General features: G+C 42.8%; 1 protein-coding gene across 4 annotated transcripts in view; it reads left to right on the top strand.

Annotated features, from left to right (window-relative positions):
• The window catches only part of PCNX4 (pecanex 4), a 348026-nt gene extending 334588 nt beyond the window's left edge, over positions 1 to 13438 (top strand). For all 4 annotated transcript variants that reach the window (XM_086937959.1, XM_086937961.1, XM_086937962.1 and 1 more), the window contains one exon: positions 12329 to 13438. In XM_086937959.1, the coding sequence (XP_086794085.1) occupies positions 12329 to 12580 (252 nt within the window). In that variant the 3' untranslated portion in view covers positions 12581 to 13438. The remainder of the gene's footprint in view (positions 1 to 12328) is intronic.
• The last annotated feature ends 5809 nt before the right edge of the window (positions 13439 to 19247 follow it).

Here is a 19247-nt window from a genome sequence, read left to right as displayed (position 1 = left end):
GTCTTTAACCAATTTACCAAAGTTATTTATTGTTACATTCGTCAAACCTTTCAAATTTCAGGGTTAATTATAGTGTTTGTGGATGTCCAAAAACCCACAATACCCAAAACCAATAACTAATCTGCAGTTTATGATAATTTTTCATTCTGTACCGACCATGCATCATATGGTAAATCAAATGAATGAAAAATCGATATAACAAAAATCTGTGCTTTTTTGTAAGAGTGACCAATGCATTAAATTAAGAATAGTAGTTATCTGTGAAACTTTAATTTGGGATTAACCATAATATCACGTGATTCATAGGGTATGCTGAGAAATGTGGTGTTTATTTCACCCTGGCTTACATTTAGAACTCAAAACGAAGAGAATTTCAATTGATAAATGTTGTACTAATCTGTTTACCGACACTATCCAACTTACGTGGCTGGTCCTATCACCTGCGACTTGGACGTCATTTAGGGGTCACCGCTGCGACCCCTGGGTTCCTGGCTTGTCGTTTGCTACTCCCAGCACTGCCTTTGCGACCCATGGCCTCAGAGTTGGCACATTCAGTGCCAGGAACACTGGGGCAGCTTGGGCTGTACATTTTTATTAAACTAATAGTGAATAAATAAAATATATTATTCACTAATGGCGTAAAAAAATGCATTACAATGACCTGGAATATGCCCTTCCATGGCATTAGAGATACTTAGAAAATGTCTTTAAATGCATTTTATGTGCGTGCTTGCTTGCCGGTGAGTGTGTTTATGTGAGAGTGTATATGTATAAATGTGTGTGTGTGTGAGTGAAAGTGGAGGTGAAATGGCATGTGATGTCACTTCCGTTACCCCTGACATTTCGGTGAATTGACGACCATGGCCTGCGACCTGAACACAACATTCCGATTTCTGATTTATTTTGTGCTGATGGTTGACGAACGTTTCCTAAAGCTGCCGGCTCAGGAGGACTCGTCTTCACTGCGCCTTATACTCACTCATACTTGCCTGATTGCCTTACCCCCTCCAGAGAAGGGAAAATGCATTTAAAAAAATGCCATAAGGATGGGGTCGGCCCCTATGAGAAGCCCCTCTGCTTGGCGATCGTGGTGTGGCCATGATTCACAGGGAGAAATCAATTAACAAGCATTTGCAATGCAATAGGTCTCGCATTAGGAAAGTTTGAGCTATTGGTATTGTAAATGACAAATGTTTTATTTATGTTTTGTTTTTGAAAATAGCGAAATTAATAGCTTTGTCATTTACAATGCCAATAGTTATAACTTTTGCAAATGTGACACCTATAGCATGTGTAATGCAATATGTGTTGTATTTATGTGACTTACATGTATTGATATTACAAATAACAATGGCTTTTATTTTTTTAAAATAATTAATACTTAAATAAAAGTTATTGTAATTTATAATGGCAATAGCTTAAACTTTTGTAAATAACTTTTGTGAAGATTATGTTCAGTGTATTTTATTGTGACGAAAATCCAAGAACAGAAGTGAAATAATAACATCTTTTTGTTACATTTGTATTAAAGCTTGAAACATTGAGAGAACATATTTGAACCAGTTGTTGTTGAATAGTTGCACAGATTGATGCTGTGGTGGCGCTGAGTGATGTTGTGGTGGCGAACGAGTGATGCGGTGGCGTTCAGTGATGCTGTGGTAGTGCATAGTGATGTTGTGGTGCCCCTGAGTTATGCTGTGGTGGTGCTGAGTGATGCTGTATGATATGCTATGTTTTATTTTTCTATCCTATGTTTTGTTTTGTTATGCTATGCTATGTTTTGCTATCCTATGTTTTGATTTGTTATGCTATGCTATGCTTTGTTATGCTATGCTATGTTTTGTTATGCTATGTTTTGCTATGCTTTATGATATGCTATGTTTTGTTGTGTTTTATTATGCTATGCTTTGTTTTGCTATGCTATGTTTTGTTGTGTTTGGTATGCTATGTTTTGCTATGCCATTATATGTTTTGTTTTGCTATGTTTTGTTGTGTTTTGTTAAGCTATGTTTTGTTGTGTTTTGCTATGTTTCGTTATGCTATGTTTTGTTGTGTTTTGCTATGTTTTGTTATGCTATGTGTTGTTGTGTTTTGTTATGCTATGTTTTGTTATGCTATGTTTTGCTATCCTATGCTGTTTAGTTTTGCTATCCTATGCTTTGTTTTGTTATGCTATGTTTTTGTGTGTTTTGTTATGCTATGTTTTGTTGTGTTTTGTTATGCTATGCTTTGTTATGCTATGCTTTGTTATGCAATGCTTTGTGTTTTATTATGCTATGTTTTGTTATGCTATGCTTTGTTATGCTATGCTTTGTTATGCTATGTTTTGTTATGCTGTTTTATGCTGTGCTATGTTTATCTATGCTTTGCTATGCTATGTTTTGTTATGTATGCTATGTTTTGTTGTTTTGCTATGTTTTGTTGTGTTTCGCTATGTTTTGTAATGCTATGTTTTGTTATGCTATGCTGTTTTGTTGTTTTGCTATGTTTTGTTATGCTATGCTTTGTTTTGTTATGTTATGCTGTTTTGTTCTGCAATGTTTGTTTTATTATGCTATGTTTTGTTTTGCTATGCTTTATTATGCTATGTTTTGTTGTGTTATGCTATGCTATGTTGTGCTATGTTTTGTTTAGCTATGCTATGTTTTGTTTTGTTATGCTACGTTTTATTTTGCTTTCCTATGCTTTGTTTTGTTATGCTATGTTTTGCTATCCTATGCTTTTTTTGTTATATTATGCTGTGTTTTGTTATGCTAGGCTATGTTTTGTTATGCTATGCTGGTGAGGGTGTGCGAGGGTGAGGAGGTGCGAGGGTGAGGAGGTGTGAGGGTGTGAGTGAGGGGGTGTGAGGGTGAGGGGGTGTGAGGGTGTGTAAGGTTGAGGGGGGGTGAGGGGGTGTGAGGGTGTGTAAGGTGGAGGGGGTGTGAGGGTGAGGGGGTGTGAGGGTGAGGGTGACTGGGTGAGGGTGACGATGTAACGTTATCTATAAGCAAGGCAACAAGTGTTGAGAGTAAATGGGGTGGCAGAGCCATATGGTCCAGTCGGTGACACTATGGAGCAGAGATACAGTTAACTGGGCCCTGGCTGAAGGGACACACATTTGCTTGGCTAGGACAGATAAGAGTGAGAAATCTGGGCGGAGCTACTGGAGGCTTTTCAGGAGACTGAGGAGCCTCAAACTCACTCACATGCTATGTCGAGGTGATTGCAACAAGGTACACAGTCTTAATCGTAGGGAGCCGTAAAGGACATCTATGAAGTGGCTCAAACAGAGTGTACATCAGGTAAGTCAGGACCAGATTATGGTCAGCTTGGGGCAATACAAAGGGGGAACATTTGTTGCAGTCCTTTAAAATAAATTGCATCACAGCTAGTTACTTAACCCCTTCGATGCTGATGACGAGCTCAGCTCGTCATCAGCCACGGTGGTCGTGTGCTGATGACGAGCTGAGCTCGTCATGTAACGCGGCTTTTGCAAAAAAGCCGTGTAGCGCAAAAATAACCCCTGCACGCATGTGGTTAAACAACGAGGGCTGATATGACAACCTTACGACGACTGAAGGGACCAAAAGATAATCCTTAACCAAATTGAAAGCCTTGGCAGGCAAGAGACGGAAAGCATCCGAACATACAGCCTCCTATCAGCTCTTGCATCCATGCAAGTATAATGATTGCAGGTTTTAGGCCTGGCAAGACTGGCCGAGGTAAAAACATCAAATTTTCGGTGGTTTAGGAGTTAAGTATGAATCTATTATGTACAGCGAGGGGAGAACGGGGGAAATAAAGTGCGTTTGTGTTTCCCCACAACCTTTTTCACATAGTCACTTGCTTTAGTGGTGATGTGGTCTAGTGACTGACGCACCAGCGGCTTAGCTTTGTCTATGATTTGAAAGTTTAAATCCAGGCAGGGCCAACTGAAACTTTAATATTTCTAAGATCATAAAAAGAGTACCGCTTTCGTGTGAAATGGAAATAGTTATGTTTTTCGTGCACTGCCACCCCTCTTCGTGTTGTAAACGTTCTCGTATCATGCTACTGATAATGTAGATAGCATTCTGAAACAGTAATTATGGCGGAATAAACCGCTATATAAAAATGTTTAAAAAAAATTAATCCTGTGGGGCCAAGATGATTTTAGAGACTATCATATCCGACTTGAGTAACATACTGGCCTTTACTTTTGGGTTCCGCACTTGTATTCGTGCATTTTTATTTAAACAACTAAAACGAGAAAGTTGCAAAATGCAATCAAAAAAGCATGAGAGGGTGAACGAACAACTAACACCTGACATGGGGCAACTATTGGATGTCCTCACAAGATCCCTTTCATCCAGTTCTGTTCACTCAGCTCGATTTCTGCTGTAAAGGGTTCTCTACGATTGAAACCATGTGTCCGCCGGGGGCTCCTTGTGCTGGTAAAGCGGCTAGTGTCCCCCCCACTTCCAACAGGCATATCTCTCTCCTTGTCTGCGGCACATTTCCATGTGCAGAACCTGACTTACATCACAGCACCTTTTGTCATATGTTCACCGTTAAAGTCTCCCCTGGTGCGCCCCTCTGTGGTGCAGTCCAGCCTACAGCTGGAGTGTGCATGTAGCAGCCTCGTCTAGCTATGAAAAGTTTTCGAAGGAATGTCAAGTCCAGCGCTCGGCAGCTGGCAGGAAAGTGGAGACCCGGGGGGATTCGCAATGAGGGAACGGGACCCGACCTGCCCAATGCCCACTGTGCCAAGGGACAAATCAGTGGCTCCCCTTTGAGGTGCATTAAGCAGAGATTAAGCAGGGATAACCATTATCTCAAACAAAAAAAGCCAGGTTGGGCAGAAAAAAATAGTGGTGCGGGGAAAGAAGGAGCAGCATGTAGTGTGTGTGTGAGGGAATATTGGAGGGCAGAAGTAGCAGACAAGAAAGAGGTCATGTGGGGAAAGGAGGAAGCAGCATAGAGCGCACAAGGCAGCATAAGGAGGGAGAGAGCGAACACTGAGGCAGAGCAGGCTCGGGTCGCGGACGCAGAAGGTGAATCCGAATCTTTTGGGCTGCGCATGATGAGGTAGAGGCAGAGGTAGACGCGGGAGCTGGCGGACCGGCACTGAGGAGGCCAGGGAAACCAGTAACAAAAGAAACATTAACTAGGAACATACCAGATTAATGTGACGTTTAAACCTTTTTTTTAAAACAAGGTCAAAATAAACAAGCTCTAGACATTGCTGTGGCTGGGGGGGGGAGGGCAGGAGAGCTGCAGCCTTTGAAGTCTGATGCCTAGGCACAGACAAATCGAGGTGCATGCGAGGGAGCGGCAGCCTTTGAAGTGTGATGCGAGGCACAGACAAATGGTGGTGCGCGAGGTGTACGCGGGGGTGGGGGTGCAGCAGCCTTTGAAGTCTGATGCGAGGCACAGACAAATGGTGGTGTGACGTAGCTGGCGATGGCGTGCACGCACAAACTCACATGAACTGTACGGGATCCGCAAGTTTGGTAGAGTTTTTGAACTGCCTACTATACTCTCGCCTATTTATCCCTGCGGGATAGAATAGTCGAGACCTAAAAAGGGGCACCGTTGAAAAGTGGAAGTTGTTAATTTTCCATTAGTGCTCCTCTTTTGGAAATAGGAGGGGGCGGGGTAGGCGGCTAGTCCTCATGTGAAAGGGAATTGCTAAACCTACAATATGACATCATGGCCAAACCAAACAGTATCGATTAATGGGGGATAACTGCCACAGGGATTGCGGCATAGCCACAATCCTTAGAGCAGGAATCCATTCAGGAGTGGCACCAGTGGAAAGTAGACTCTGCACACACTCTAGTAGAAATATGTGCCTAAGGGAGTGACACAATGCCCCTGAGCCCAACATCTAAAAAGCAAAATATTCCCTTCCCTGATAGGTACAATATAGCTGGCTTGGACATAGGTGCTCCCGAAAGGGAAAATAAAGTGCTAAAGGAACAATGTGCCCCCATAAAGGGTGGAGGGTGGGAGGTAAGGGTGGTCAGCCCCTAGACAGCGTCTGCCCCCCTCATCCACGTCCACCCCCCACTCCCCCCAAAAACCAAATCCATGGTGCCTGTTGTCCTGCTTATGGCTGTGATCCAAGGGCAGGAATCCTTCAGAGAGCGGCACCAGTGAAAAAGAGAGAGATTGCCCTTTTTACGGGTCCCTCTCCGACTCTTTTGGTGCTAATGCATCCGTGACCTCTCCACTTCCCTGGGGCTTTGACATAACTGGTCCGTGTCAGAAATGGGTGTGGATGACAGAAAAGCGCTTCCATATCAGCCCCCAAATTACACACTCCCTGAATCTGCAAATCATGCAAAAAGTGTCACTAGAAATCTCACTTATATCAAATATTTTACCCCTTTGCTCAAACTGGGCACCTAATGGAACAAACGTTGTTGTTCGAAGATAGTACAAGGAGAGTCTTATTTATATTGTGCAGGGCAACTGGAAGAATTGTGCAGCAACAGATGAGGTGGGGATGAAAATGACAGCAAATACATTTGGCGATAACCTTATCTGTCTGCTCTATTATGACTCCTTCAATAGTTCTTAAGACCAAAGCTGGGGGGAGGTTTTTCCCCATTAGGTAGACATGTCCAGAATGCATCAACATGTCTTTTACTTGTCCGTTTACCACGCTGTAGACTAGGGCTGAATAGAGCTGTAGTTTGGACACGGGTAGGCTGACAAATGCTCATGCCTCATTGATTGTAATAGAGGGGCAGAAACATGCTGATGTGAGACACAGAATCTAGGGATTTTTAGTATATCCCCATGTAGCTATGTTGTTTTTACCGCAATGGAAGAGGTGAAGATAAAAATGACATTGACAAACCACATCAAACACATTTTTATTCACGGACGATTCTTATACTCTAATATGTACACTCCCAGAATCTGTAAGGTTTTCAAAGCAACTTTGCTAGAATGGTATGACCAAAATACAACCTCGAGAAGTTCTTGATAGATTGCCATGGTCCAACACCCAAGCAGCCACTGTGAAGAGCGGCCCAGTCATGAAGAACACCGCCATAATGTGGGGGACGGTTAACATTCTTTTTAGACTAATCTCTATGAAGACTTGGCCTGTGACGCATGACTACCACAAGTTGTGTATAAGTTGTCACAGCTTTAATTAAAGAAAAAGGAGGACCCCACACAGTGTTATAAGGGACCGGGGGGAAGAAACAGTATTAAAAATTGACAAAGTCCCAATTCAAGGACAAAATAAAATCTGTCCTATTTTAGTGTTGGTACTACGAGTTGTCTCCTAACTTAGCATGTCGACAAATCGACGGGAAAGGCAAAAGTACAATGGAGTCTGTTTAGTTATCAAGATATATCAGTTCCACACTATATTATACGGGACAAACATGAGTTATGGCAAATTCGGTACAGTGCTTACAACAAGACTATGGAAAAATAAGATTACTAAACAGACTCCATTGTACTTTTGCCTTTCCCGTCGATTTGTCGACATGCTAAGTTAGGAGACAACTCGTAGTACCAACACTAAAATAGGACAGATTTTATTTTGTCCTTGAATTGGGACTTTGTCAATTTTTAATAAGTTGTCACAGCGCCCAATTAGGGCATCCCAATGATACTGTTCAACAGAGCCCATGTAGTTAGGGTGTGAGTAAATCTGGATAAGACTGAGAAATTAATGGGACATCTCAACTTACTCATCCTTTCATTCCTTCTGGTTAATATAAAGCTGTGTAGCATTGTAAACTCTTTCAATTCAAATAGATCTTTTGTTGAGACCAGCTTACTGTGCATTAACTTATTTCAGCTCTACAAATTACATCTTTAAGTCAGTGTGCATGTGATACAATAATATGGGGCATTATCTCAGTCCGTGAGTACGGCTGCCTCTATTCTAATGTATAGTTGAGATTAGCTTGTACTTGGGTGAGTGTGTTTACAATTTTGGTAGATTTGACCAGATCTTTTATACACATCGTGACTCACTACAGAACAACTAGCTTGTCATAGCTGAGGACCCTTCCAACTTTAAATAAGTCCCCATTGCATAGAAGACGGAGTGTTCTTCCATGTAGCTTGCAAGGCATTTAATCTTTCCTCATGTCCCTATTGTTAATATTTCTGTTATTCAGAGTATGGGGTGTCTGTTTTGGTTTTGTCGAATTCTGAGCCACATTATTTAGGTTAGTGCTCACCAAGCTCCGGTAGCTACTCCGATCTGATAAGCCCAGTAAATCTGCCATTAGCTCTCTGTTTGCTAGTAGTTGTAAAAAGTACATTTTGGACTCCTGGTGACAGCATATCCTGTCTATGCATCTGCACATTGAAGTAGAACTGCTTTCTGATTGATATTTCTAACTGCAGATTCCTTGCCCTGAAAATACCTGCAGGGGCCAGACTGGAGTCTGAGATTTTTCCCAGCATTCCTCCCACATGCCGGTAGGTTGCGTCATGCAGCTCCGCACCTGCTTCATTCCACCCTGGAAGTGACGCCAAGAGCCACTTAGAGGAACTACCCTTGTGAACTGACATCAGTTCCTTTCCTTCTACCTCTTTAAACATGGTTCCAGAGCTCTCTCCCTCAACTCAAATTTTTCTTGTTTTTTGACAAGTTTTTATAACAAAGTTCTCTCCACAGTGTGCAAGGGACCATGTTCCCCCTGTAAACTACAGGGTTTAAACCTTGCATAGACTTTGGGCCCCAATGATTTGAGGAGGCTTCCAGTTGAATTACCATTGGCAGATCCATCCTTGTTGCTGTCTGTGCCTCTTTATCCCACTGTGGGGTCTGCCCAAACTCTGGGGCTAACATCCAACCTGACTTCAAACCCTGCCCCACAATGTTCACTGATCCCCTGCGTGTCAACACCAGAGGAAAATCTCTGTTTTATCGGACTCAGAAGTGAATCAGACATGACCTCAACTGAAATTGCAATCCCCCACTCTGCCTTTGCCCAGAACACTCCACATTCCTTTAATTTCTAATTCTGAGCACAGTCACAGTGATGATGGAGATGACTGATATGAAGAATCTCATTATTATGACTGGGAGAATCTGTTTATGGACCTTCAAATTGCCGGTGGGCTAGATACCTCCCTGGAAACTGGATTGAACTCTGTCCCTGACCCCTCCAAAGTGGAACGTGCTTAGTTTGTCGCAGTAATAAGGAGGTCTGTTGAAGTTAAGACAAATGTCCTGATGGAAGTCCTACACCCTAGCCAGCCTTCCACAGAATCGCACTTTTTCATGAGTCCCTGAAAGATATACAAATAGGCACTTGGGCCAAACCTGACTGTTGCCCACCAGTTAACAGAAAGGTTGCCAGATGACAGAGAATAGCTCCTGGCGACCTGCTCTTTCTTCTGCGACACCATATGCCTGAAAGCTTGGTGGTGCAGGGATGTTCGATCAACATGCTAAAGTCGAAACTGACGTTTTGTAAAGGCTTATGTTCATCAGAGCGTTTCTTGGAATGGTGAAGTTTAGAACCTTCCCTCTGGGTCAGCGATTTGAGGACATTAGCACTATGATCCTGATGTGTCCACCTCTGTCCTGGTTCTCAGTGAGACTGCCTCTGACATCTCGGCCTCCAGCATCCTGTTGGTGGATACTCCAGATAGCACACACAGGCTCTGCAGTGGGCATTTGGTCTTTGAGGCCTTCTTATCATCCATCAAAGCAAGGCTGATCCAGGTGCTCATGGACAACGCCACCACTTTGTGGTACAACTTAAAGCAGGGCGCAGTGAGGTCCTTGGTTCTCTGCCAGGAGGCTCTACACCTCTGGAGTAGGCTGTCAGCAAGGCATCTCTGATCGTGAACCACACAGCAACATCTTTAAATGCCAGGATGGACGAACTCAAGTTGGTCACCCTTCATTGAGCACAAATGGCAAACCCAGAGGTGGTGCAGGGCTTTTTCCAGCAACGGGGAGAGCCTTGGCTATATCTCTTAGCCACTGCTCAGAATGCTTAGTGTCAACACTTTTGTGTGTTGGAGTTCCCAACAAGGCTCTCTCTCTGAGACACAATCCCATCGTTCTGAATATTATCAGGAACAACCATGCCCAAGTCATCCTAGTGGCTCCAGATTGGGCCAACGAGAGAGTAATGCCTGGATCTTCTGTCCTCAGAGCGGGCTGGGTTCTGTTGCAGCAGCAGGACAGGTTCATTCACTTGGGCCTGAGCAATCTACACTTCCATGAACATGGATTGGGCAGAGACCGTTGACTGAATTTGATCTACCTCTCGAAGTAATGGATGTCATTTTGGCATGTGGATGTACATCAACAAAATGTATTTACCCTAAACACTGGGACAAGTTTGTGGGCTAGTGCAATTCCTGTCACACCGACCCATTACAAGCAAAGGTGTCAGATGTACAGCTTTTTGTGTTTAATTAAGGCTATCAAGGACAGGCCATGGGTACAGTTAAATGCTGCTAGTTGGCCCTTTCAGCCTTTTTGTGCTTACCGGAACAGCTGTCCCTGTTTAAATCACCTGTTGTGATGAGTTTTCTTAAAGGTCTAGTCCGTAAGTTTCCAGCCAAGCCTTTTGTAATGCTGCAGCGGAACATTAATTTTATCCCCACCTTCCTGATGTGTACATGATTTGAGCCAATGCACATCTGTCCTTTGCGTCTTCTGGCTCAAAACAGCCTTCCTCATAGCGACAACCACAGCTCATCATGTGAATGAGCCACAGGCTCTGTCTATTCACCCACCAAACTACCTTTTTTCCAGGCAAATTGATTCTGCGAACTACAACAGTGTTTTTGCCAAAAGTTGTGATGTCATTTCACATCGGAAAAGCCATTACCCTTTTGGCAATCTATGGTCTGCCTCAGCCCTTTAAAAAATGGGTAAAAATTCCGAAGCTTGGATCCCAAAAGAGCCTTGAAGTTTTACATCCTTTATACTTGAGACCATTGGATGGAATATATGTTACATATTGGTCAAGAAACAGCCTCCAGAAGGTCTGCAAGTTGATTTGACAAGAGCCAATGCTGCCACTGTGCTGGCACATGGAGTGCTTGTTCTGGATATTTGTCAGGCTGAAACATAGGTGTCACTTCATATGTTCACAAAGCACTACTGCATTGATAGCAAGGTCCACAAGCTTGGACATTTTGCCCACTTGGTTCTGCAGGATTTTCTGGTTTGAGCCCTTCCACAGACCCAGAGATCATAGTTTTTCTGGTGGCTATTCTAACCGCAGAATCCTCACCACCTTCAATTATCCTCTTTTAGTAGAATGGACTCTTTTCACCATCCCAAAAAGAGTCTAGACTAGACATCTGCACGCAGACATACCTGATCAGTTAAAAAGCTTAGCATCCAAAGGCACAGACCGATTCAAAAGAAACTGATATCCATGCTCAAGGGTGGCACCGTGTATGGCTCGATCATTACTTCTAGGGGAGGACTGAGCCAGACAACATAATTATTTAAAGACATGTTGGAGCAATGATTCGAAACATCACTTGATCCAGTCTGGCACCTTGGGGTACTGACAATGTGCGGACTATGCAGTTAGATGGAATATCCACCAGAAAGAGCTTTACCAGAGGTAAGTAATCTGTTCATATAGTCAATTGTAAAATCTGGAGCTTCCATTCCTCTTACTTTCCGAACTTTCCAGTGGGTGGTTTTGATGACGTAAATTCCAGGCTAGGGTCGTATCACCCAATAATAGTTTTCATACTAAACTCTCTTCCAAATGGAGCTTGGTGTCATTGGCATATTCTGGAGAACCTTTTAGAAACATTGAACATAATCAAGGTGGCCAATATCCTAATTTAGGATAAAGGTAGTTTTGTTCAGAACATATCATTTGGATTCACTTGTTCCATTACAGTGCATTTAAAGAGGTAAGAATATACACTAGTCTGTAATCAGTGTTGCAGTGTATTGTTTGGATTAGCAATTGGTCACGCTGCCGATGAAATATAAAATTGCTGCATGGTTTACCTTTGCATACTCCTGACTTTTTGGAGTTCACGCCATTCTAGATAACTGTGTTTAACGAAGTTATTATTCTGAATTCAACATGCAATTTTATTAAAAAACCTATACATTTTGTAGATTTCTAATTTTATAACTTAGTACATCCCTGATAGACGATGGAGTTACAGAGTGGAAAGAATCAATTTACCAAGAGATACTGCTATCAAAAGAATGGGTTTAAAGTTGTACATTTTGTTGTGTATGGACCAATAGAAAGTTGTGTGCATAGGGAGAGTTCAAATGTTGAGTATGTTTATCAGTGGTAGTTATTGCTATTTGAATGTTTTTTTTACATTAATGAACACCAATCTTTTGAATGACCGATCATTCTTCATTTTTCAGGGAGTATTCACAGGGCGAGTGCTCACCCTTCAGGAACTATTGGTGCAGGTTGGGAAGTTGAATGCAGAAGCTGTCAGAGGTCAATGGGCAAATCTTTCCTGGGAACTTTTATATGCCACAAATGATGATGAAGAACGATACAGCATACAAGCTCACCCAGTACTTTTAAGGAACCTAACTGTGCAAGCCGCTGATCCTCCACTTGGATACCCAATATATTCCTCTGAACCTCTAAACGTGCCTTTATTTTAGGCCTTTAGTGGCGTAAGACTACGTATCTTGTGACTTTTAATACCAAACTTCACTCAACAGGGCTGAAGAGCAAATCATTTAACTAAGGGTGTGCAAAATTGTGTGTTTATTTTATTTTAACAAAATTACTCTTTTAGCACAAAATGTGATTTGCCGGGATCTCACATGTTTTCACTTGAGGGCATACATAGTGTAGAAAATCATGCGAGATACTGCAGGAGACGGATATAAAAAATAAAATATCTCTCAGCGACACATAACTCTGCACAAATCAATTTCTCACATGCAAACATTACATGAAATTGCATCAAACGATCAAGATTTTTCTCCTGGCACAAAATTCAGAAATTTCGTCAGCATAATGTAAATTTTGCCTAGGTATTACACTCGAGGCTTGCAAAATTGCCCTGGAATGATGGGAACAAAATACAGTTTTAATGTTGTTTTCCTTGTAAAATATCTGAACGTACCTTTTCTCTACCAAATGTTTTTGCGATAATACAAAAACCATCTATGCATTGATTATTTATAAGCAATTTGCCAAGCAACTTGAATTAATTTTAGGTTACAGTTTAAAATGTGACTATGGTGTTTTTTAATGAAGTAACCATGTTTGACCAAAATGTAAATACTGTCTAAATATTTATATTAAATATTTTTTTTCAATGCATTAAGTTATTTGTGATCACATTTGTTTTATGAGTGAACAGGTATGAGATAGTCTTTTATACTTTTAATATAGGAATGAATCTGTATTTTTTACAAAGTAGAACTACACAGAGTAGTTAAAATAAGGTGTATTCACTACAATGTATAATGTTTTATATTCTTTCCAATAAAAAATAATGAAATTTTAAATGACCAAATATAGTCATTTAGCAAATTAACAAGATTGTATATCAAAGTTTAGCCATATCTCATTTTGTGAGATTTGTCATCTTTCATTAGCTGAATTCAGAGTCTCCAGGTTTTAATACCCTTGATTGGAATAAAAAAGTAAAATGGCGATACATCACTTACGCTTTGAGTCACACAGACTGGCAGTAATAGGAGGATAGAATATGGTTTTAGCATGACTTTATTATACTTAAGAAAAACTATTTGTATGCACTTTATCTCTGCCACCAAAAGATAAGACTGATAGGGTGAATTATGAATTGTATGTACCCTGGGATTTATAACCTTATGTCACCATAGTAAAATTAAATTCGGAGAACCTTGTTGTTTACATTGTGTCTAAAGACGATTCCATTACTGATGAAACATGGAATAAACAATAGGATATGTGTACCATCCCACTGTTGACTACAGGAATTAACTATTTGCCAGATATCTCAAAATATATATTATCAAACTACACTAATGAAAACTCCAGTAATTAGCTTGGGTTATCAAACACACGTTTTTATATTACATTGTTATGACCTCACGGGGCCAAGTGAGATTCCTGGTCTCTTGTGAGACTTCCAATTGAAGTTGTGCATTTAACCTGGAATGCAATAATACATCGTGATAGACGTTTGTCATTCCTCTTTAAGTGCTAAATTATAAAAAAAAGGTGCAGGTCAGTTTATACCTTTAATTAGGTTGCCAGTATGTTTGTGTATTTAAAATATGTTGGAGAAGAAGTGAGAGACTTGCTTAAGTCTAAACATTGTATTCTCTAATATAAGATCGAAGAATGTTAAAACTTGGAAATATGAGATGGAAAAACAGCTTAGCGAAAGGAGACAAAAAAGGGAATTGGAAGATTGTGTCACAAAATATCCTCCCCTACCAAAGACTCTTCGCAATTTAAAACTCTGTAAAAAGTGCAAGATGCACATTGCATTGACTTGCAACAAAGTGAGGCTTAATTGTTCAGAAATGTCCATTCAAACCCAAAAGTAAAACAAGAATAGGTCTCGCTTTTGGGACCTAAGAAGAGTTTAGTCGTGCACCACATTATCCTGGGTGCTGTGCCACAAGGTATTGAAGAGCTATACAACTACTACACACTGGGTATGGAAGAGTGAATAGTTTTTGTGCATGGAAATGGTGCTGGGTGAGAGTGTAAGAAACCGCAGAAGGACTGTACTTTAAAGAATGCATACATCTTGACTGTTCCTAGGTAGACAAATCAGTGGAAAAAAACAGCAACCACACAACCCTTCTGTCCTAAGACCACAACCCAGGCAGCCTTGCGCATCACCCCTCCACGAAGCGCCCAGAGGGGGCCGAGTCCACAAGCCCACTCAGTTCTATTCCGGGCCCTCAAGGAGGAGAAAAGTGGTGAGGCATCCAATACCAAGCAACTAAGGGGGAGGAAACTGGCACTCCTCTGAAGGAATGCACCTTTAAGTAACTAAAACAGCAAAGATGCCTGTGCTCGCATCACACGTCATAACTCCGAAACCATTCACTTCATTTTCATTCTGTCCCAACCTTTCACACTAGGAAAAGGTGATATGTTAATAAAAAAATGCATTAGAATGGCGTGTGCAGTTTTTATTGGCAGCTCACGCACTGTATTCAAAGTTTCACTTAAGGAGAGCACAGACACAGTGCTCATTTAACTGGCACGATGCTTCTCACATGCATGTGTGTATGTGTGTGTGTGTGTAAGTATACATCGGCATACCTTTTCCAGAGTATCTTACTTTTAGCACCTCTGCCTCAAAATAAAAATGCGAAGCAAAATGCTTAGGCAAGTTTCAGAACGTTTTTCATCGATACCTGCACCTATGCAGTTTTTAGGTTTCGCCTGGCGTTCACTGCGCAAGCAGTGTCGCACAGGCGAAATTTTATGTTTTTCAGTAAGGGGCTTTCACCCGCCTCTCTCTTCCATTGGCTAGCTCTATAAATGGAGGCTAGCCATTGGAATAGATATCTGTCAGTAATTCTCGGAGCAGATTCGTGGGCATTCCGGTGATGTTTTCTCGCTCCGCCCCTTTGCGAACGTCATGTGGCAGTGGGCGGGTTTTTTTTTTTTTTTTTTGGTGACGGCATGTTTTGATCATTTGTTCGTGGATTTTGCAGGAGTGGGCTGCGCACTGAGGCCGCTGGCCGATGTCTGAGGAGCTGTAGACGGATAGGAAGCTCCAGTAGCCGTTCCGCTCGGTCCCAGGACGTGCAGGCAGGAGTCGGGCCTCGGCCTCTGGGGTAGGTCTGAAGCAGAGCCTCGGAGAGCCCGCAGGAGACTCCAAGCCAGCTCCTTTCATCCTTCCCGCACCCTGGCGTCCTCGCCCCGCCCCTCCCCCCTGACTCCCGGTGCCTCCTTTTATCCTTCCCGCACCCCGGTGTCCTCGCCCCGCTCCTCCGGCACCATGCTGAAGGTCATTGTGGAAAGTGCCAGCAACATCCCCAAGAACAAACTGGGGAAACCGGACCCGGTCACCAGCATTGTCTTCAAAGTTAAGGGGGTTCCGGAGGGCTTCCCCTCCCTCCCGCATCCGGTTAGCTCTATCACCAGGGCTGACTTATCCTGCCATATACAGGTGAGGGCAAATACCCCACGCGGGCCACTGTGTCCCCCATCTTGGGAAGGGCACAGATGCGGGGCCCTGGCGCTCCGTGCTGAGAACGAACCAAGAAGGCCTAATGGCTCCCTCAGATGAGACACATGATCCGCCGCGGTCACAGCTCTGGGTCGATTGCCTCTAAAGATAGGCATTTATGGTATTTACTAACAATAAAGGCCCGGGCTACAGGGGAGTCATTCTCTCTAAGGCTTCAGGGGTCCCGTTGTCTCTGCGAGCCCCCTCCCGTCACAGAGGGTAATTGCTCGGATTTTGTGGGAGTGCTGTAAACACAAGGCCTCGATTGGATGACCTGAAAATGTCCATTAGGTCTGGGAAAAGTAATGTTTGGTGTCGGTGCTCGACTCTGGGGGTGGTGGCAGACAGGCCACGACTGTGGTGGCCCCAGTCAGCTTTTCTTTGAAATTAGGGGACAGGACGCAGTATGGCGGCGCTGGACACTGGTCATACGCCCTTCAGTCACAGTAGGTACAGCTCATAGAAACACGCAATGCAGATGCTTAGGTGTTTTTTTTATTTTAAAACAAAATTCAACGCTTCGTGAATAACTACAAGTAAAGAACATTTCAGCCTCCCTACGGTTCAAGTTGCACATAATGACCTTTTTGGCCAGCCGTCCACTTTTTAATTAGATTCCTGGCAACGGTGGGAGGAGTGGGCGAGCCCTTTGATCTGAGGGCGCTTAATGAACTTTAATTTTTAGGTCAAAGCCTGGCGTTCACTGCGCAAGCAGTGCCGTGCAGGCTGTCATGTACTTGCACAAGTTCGTTTTATGTATTGTTTTGTAACTGTATTTATATAGTGCTTACTACCCCTGACAAGGTGTGGTTGGGTGGATGGAGTCAGTGGATGAATGGAGTTGAGTGGTGGCTAGGTGGATGGACTTAGTGGGTGGATGAAGTGTGTGTGTGGCTGTGTGTGTGTCTGTAGCTGTGTGTGTGTCTGTAGCGGTGTGTGTGTCTGTAGCTGTGTGTGTCTGTGGCTCTGTATGTGTGTGTGTGGCTCTGCGTGTGGCTCTGTAGGTATGTATGTGTGTGGGACTCTGTGTGGGTCTGTGTTTGTGTGAGGCATTTGTGAGAAATTAAGCTATTGGCATTGTAAATGACAGTGCCATTTATTTATCTGTTTCCAAAACCAACACATAAATTAAAATGTTGTCATTTACAATGCCAATAGCTCTAACTTTTTCAAAGGCGAGACCGTTGCATTGTAAATGCTTGTTAGAATTTGGAGCAGATAAATCAGTGTGTTATTTTCACCCATTAGCTTTCCAACTCAGACAGCAGCTCTTTAAAAAGGGATATTTCGAAACACACAACATCCATGATGTTATGTGACCTCTTAGCCTGACAGAGCGGTGTTGGGCAGGGTTGTGGGATGAAGTAAGCTGAGAACAGGAAACATCAAAGACTCTGATGACGGGGGAAGGAAAGAATACACAAGCGGTGCGGTGCAAGCAGTCTCTGGCGCCCGAGGTTTTACATGCCGGAGTCCTTGCAGGACTGTCATGCGTGAAGCACAATAAATAGATGCAAATCCAGTTTATTGTGTTTAAAGCTAGATGTTTCTTAAAAAGTATACAAAAGTATGTCTGCCACACAATGAAAGAACGATGTGAAAAAATGATGGTAGGACCTTTGTTGAAAGATCGGACACAAAAGTTTTGACTTGACTTGTATGTGTATATATATATATATATATATATATATATATATATATATATGTGTGTGTGTAAGTATATTTATATCATTTGTCCAGGGCACATTCTGACATCGGGAAGGCGTGGAATAGTTGTCAGCAATTCAGTAACTTGCCAGTGCCAACAATATAAAAGTGTAAAAATACTAAGCCTGGCCCCATTTAAAAAAATAAACCACCCCAATACGGAGAGAAGCAAAAATGTTCCATTTCCCTGCGGGTTCAGTGTGTGATCTGTGAGCTAAGACACTTGATACAGACACCCCTCCACTGAGGAGGGTGTGACACTTGATACAGACACCCCTCCACTGAGGAGGGTGTGACTCGTGGGAAACACAGCAACAAGTCCTGTTACTTGACACACTCGTCGGAATGTGTGGCACTGCGTTCTTTTTATACTCAACAGCTTGTGTGTGATGCAAAAAAACCTAGGAGAGGTCTGCCAGCAGGGTGCCACCCAGGGCACTGCCTGCTCCAGGGCACTGCCTATTCGCAGAGCACAGCTATAAAGAAAAAACACAGGGCCAAACATCTAAAGATAAGCCAGCATAAGTGCGTCTACGGAAAGAAAGTTTCCAGCGGTGCCTAAGCCAGGTTGGTGTATACCGGGGCTTGGCCGCCCCTTTAGAAGGGCCACAGAGTCATGCCACCATCTGAGCCTGCAAGCGGTTTTGGTGCTTTGTCCCTCATGCAAACGGAAAACATGTGTTTCTTACAAGCCTTGTCTGTGGTGTTCACATAAACATTACTAATTCTGACATGGATTCCTTCTGCGCAAAAAGCAAGCTATATTTATATTATCTGTGAATGCATAGATGGGGCTGCAGCGGGAGAGAGCGGCGGAGGGAGTTGTGTGCGAAGCTTGAGCCATGATGGCTCGTAAATGTAAATTAATAAGATAAGAAAGGCAGATGGCGGCTGCGCATGCTCACGCGCTCATGCACGCAAGCTTTAGGCCATGGTAGCACTTTGAAATCCCCCTCACTCAAAGTCGAGCAGCAGCGCATGCGCTGCTCTAGGCTCGACCTAAAAAAAAAGTGCATCAACCAGTGTTGTTGGGAAGATGAAGGGAACCTTCATTGTTGGCTGAAAAAGTGTTTTTGATTAAGTTTTTAATTCAGATTTTTCCTGAATGCTGTCAGATTTAGTTTATTCCACAGATTTAGTCACAGTGTTCCAGGTGTTAGCTTCCAAAAAATTGTCAGCCATGCCTTTGTTAGGGACTGTTACAGCTGGCATTTGCAAGCAGGCTAGAATTACAGGATCTCAGGTTCCAAGTAGGTCTGCAATTCTGGAACACAGACCAAAGATATTTTGGTTTGTGGCCCTCCCAACCTTGGAAAACTGTACAGAAAAGTTTGAACTTTCTTTTTTGAGTCAGTGCAAGTGTCTGAGGGCATATAAGCATAATGTACCGGGATTACATGTCCTGTGTTGAGGATGACAGTGAA

The sequence above is a fragment of the Lissotriton vulgaris genome, chromosome 9 (genome assembly GCF_964263255.1).
Source record: "Lissotriton vulgaris chromosome 9, aLisVul1.2, whole genome shotgun sequence".
NCBI classification, from domain to species: domain Eukaryota; kingdom Metazoa; phylum Chordata; class Amphibia; order Caudata; family Salamandridae; genus Lissotriton; species Lissotriton vulgaris.
The sequence above is the reverse complement of the archived record's forward strand: the minus strand, read 5'-3'. Positions and strand labels throughout refer to the sequence as shown.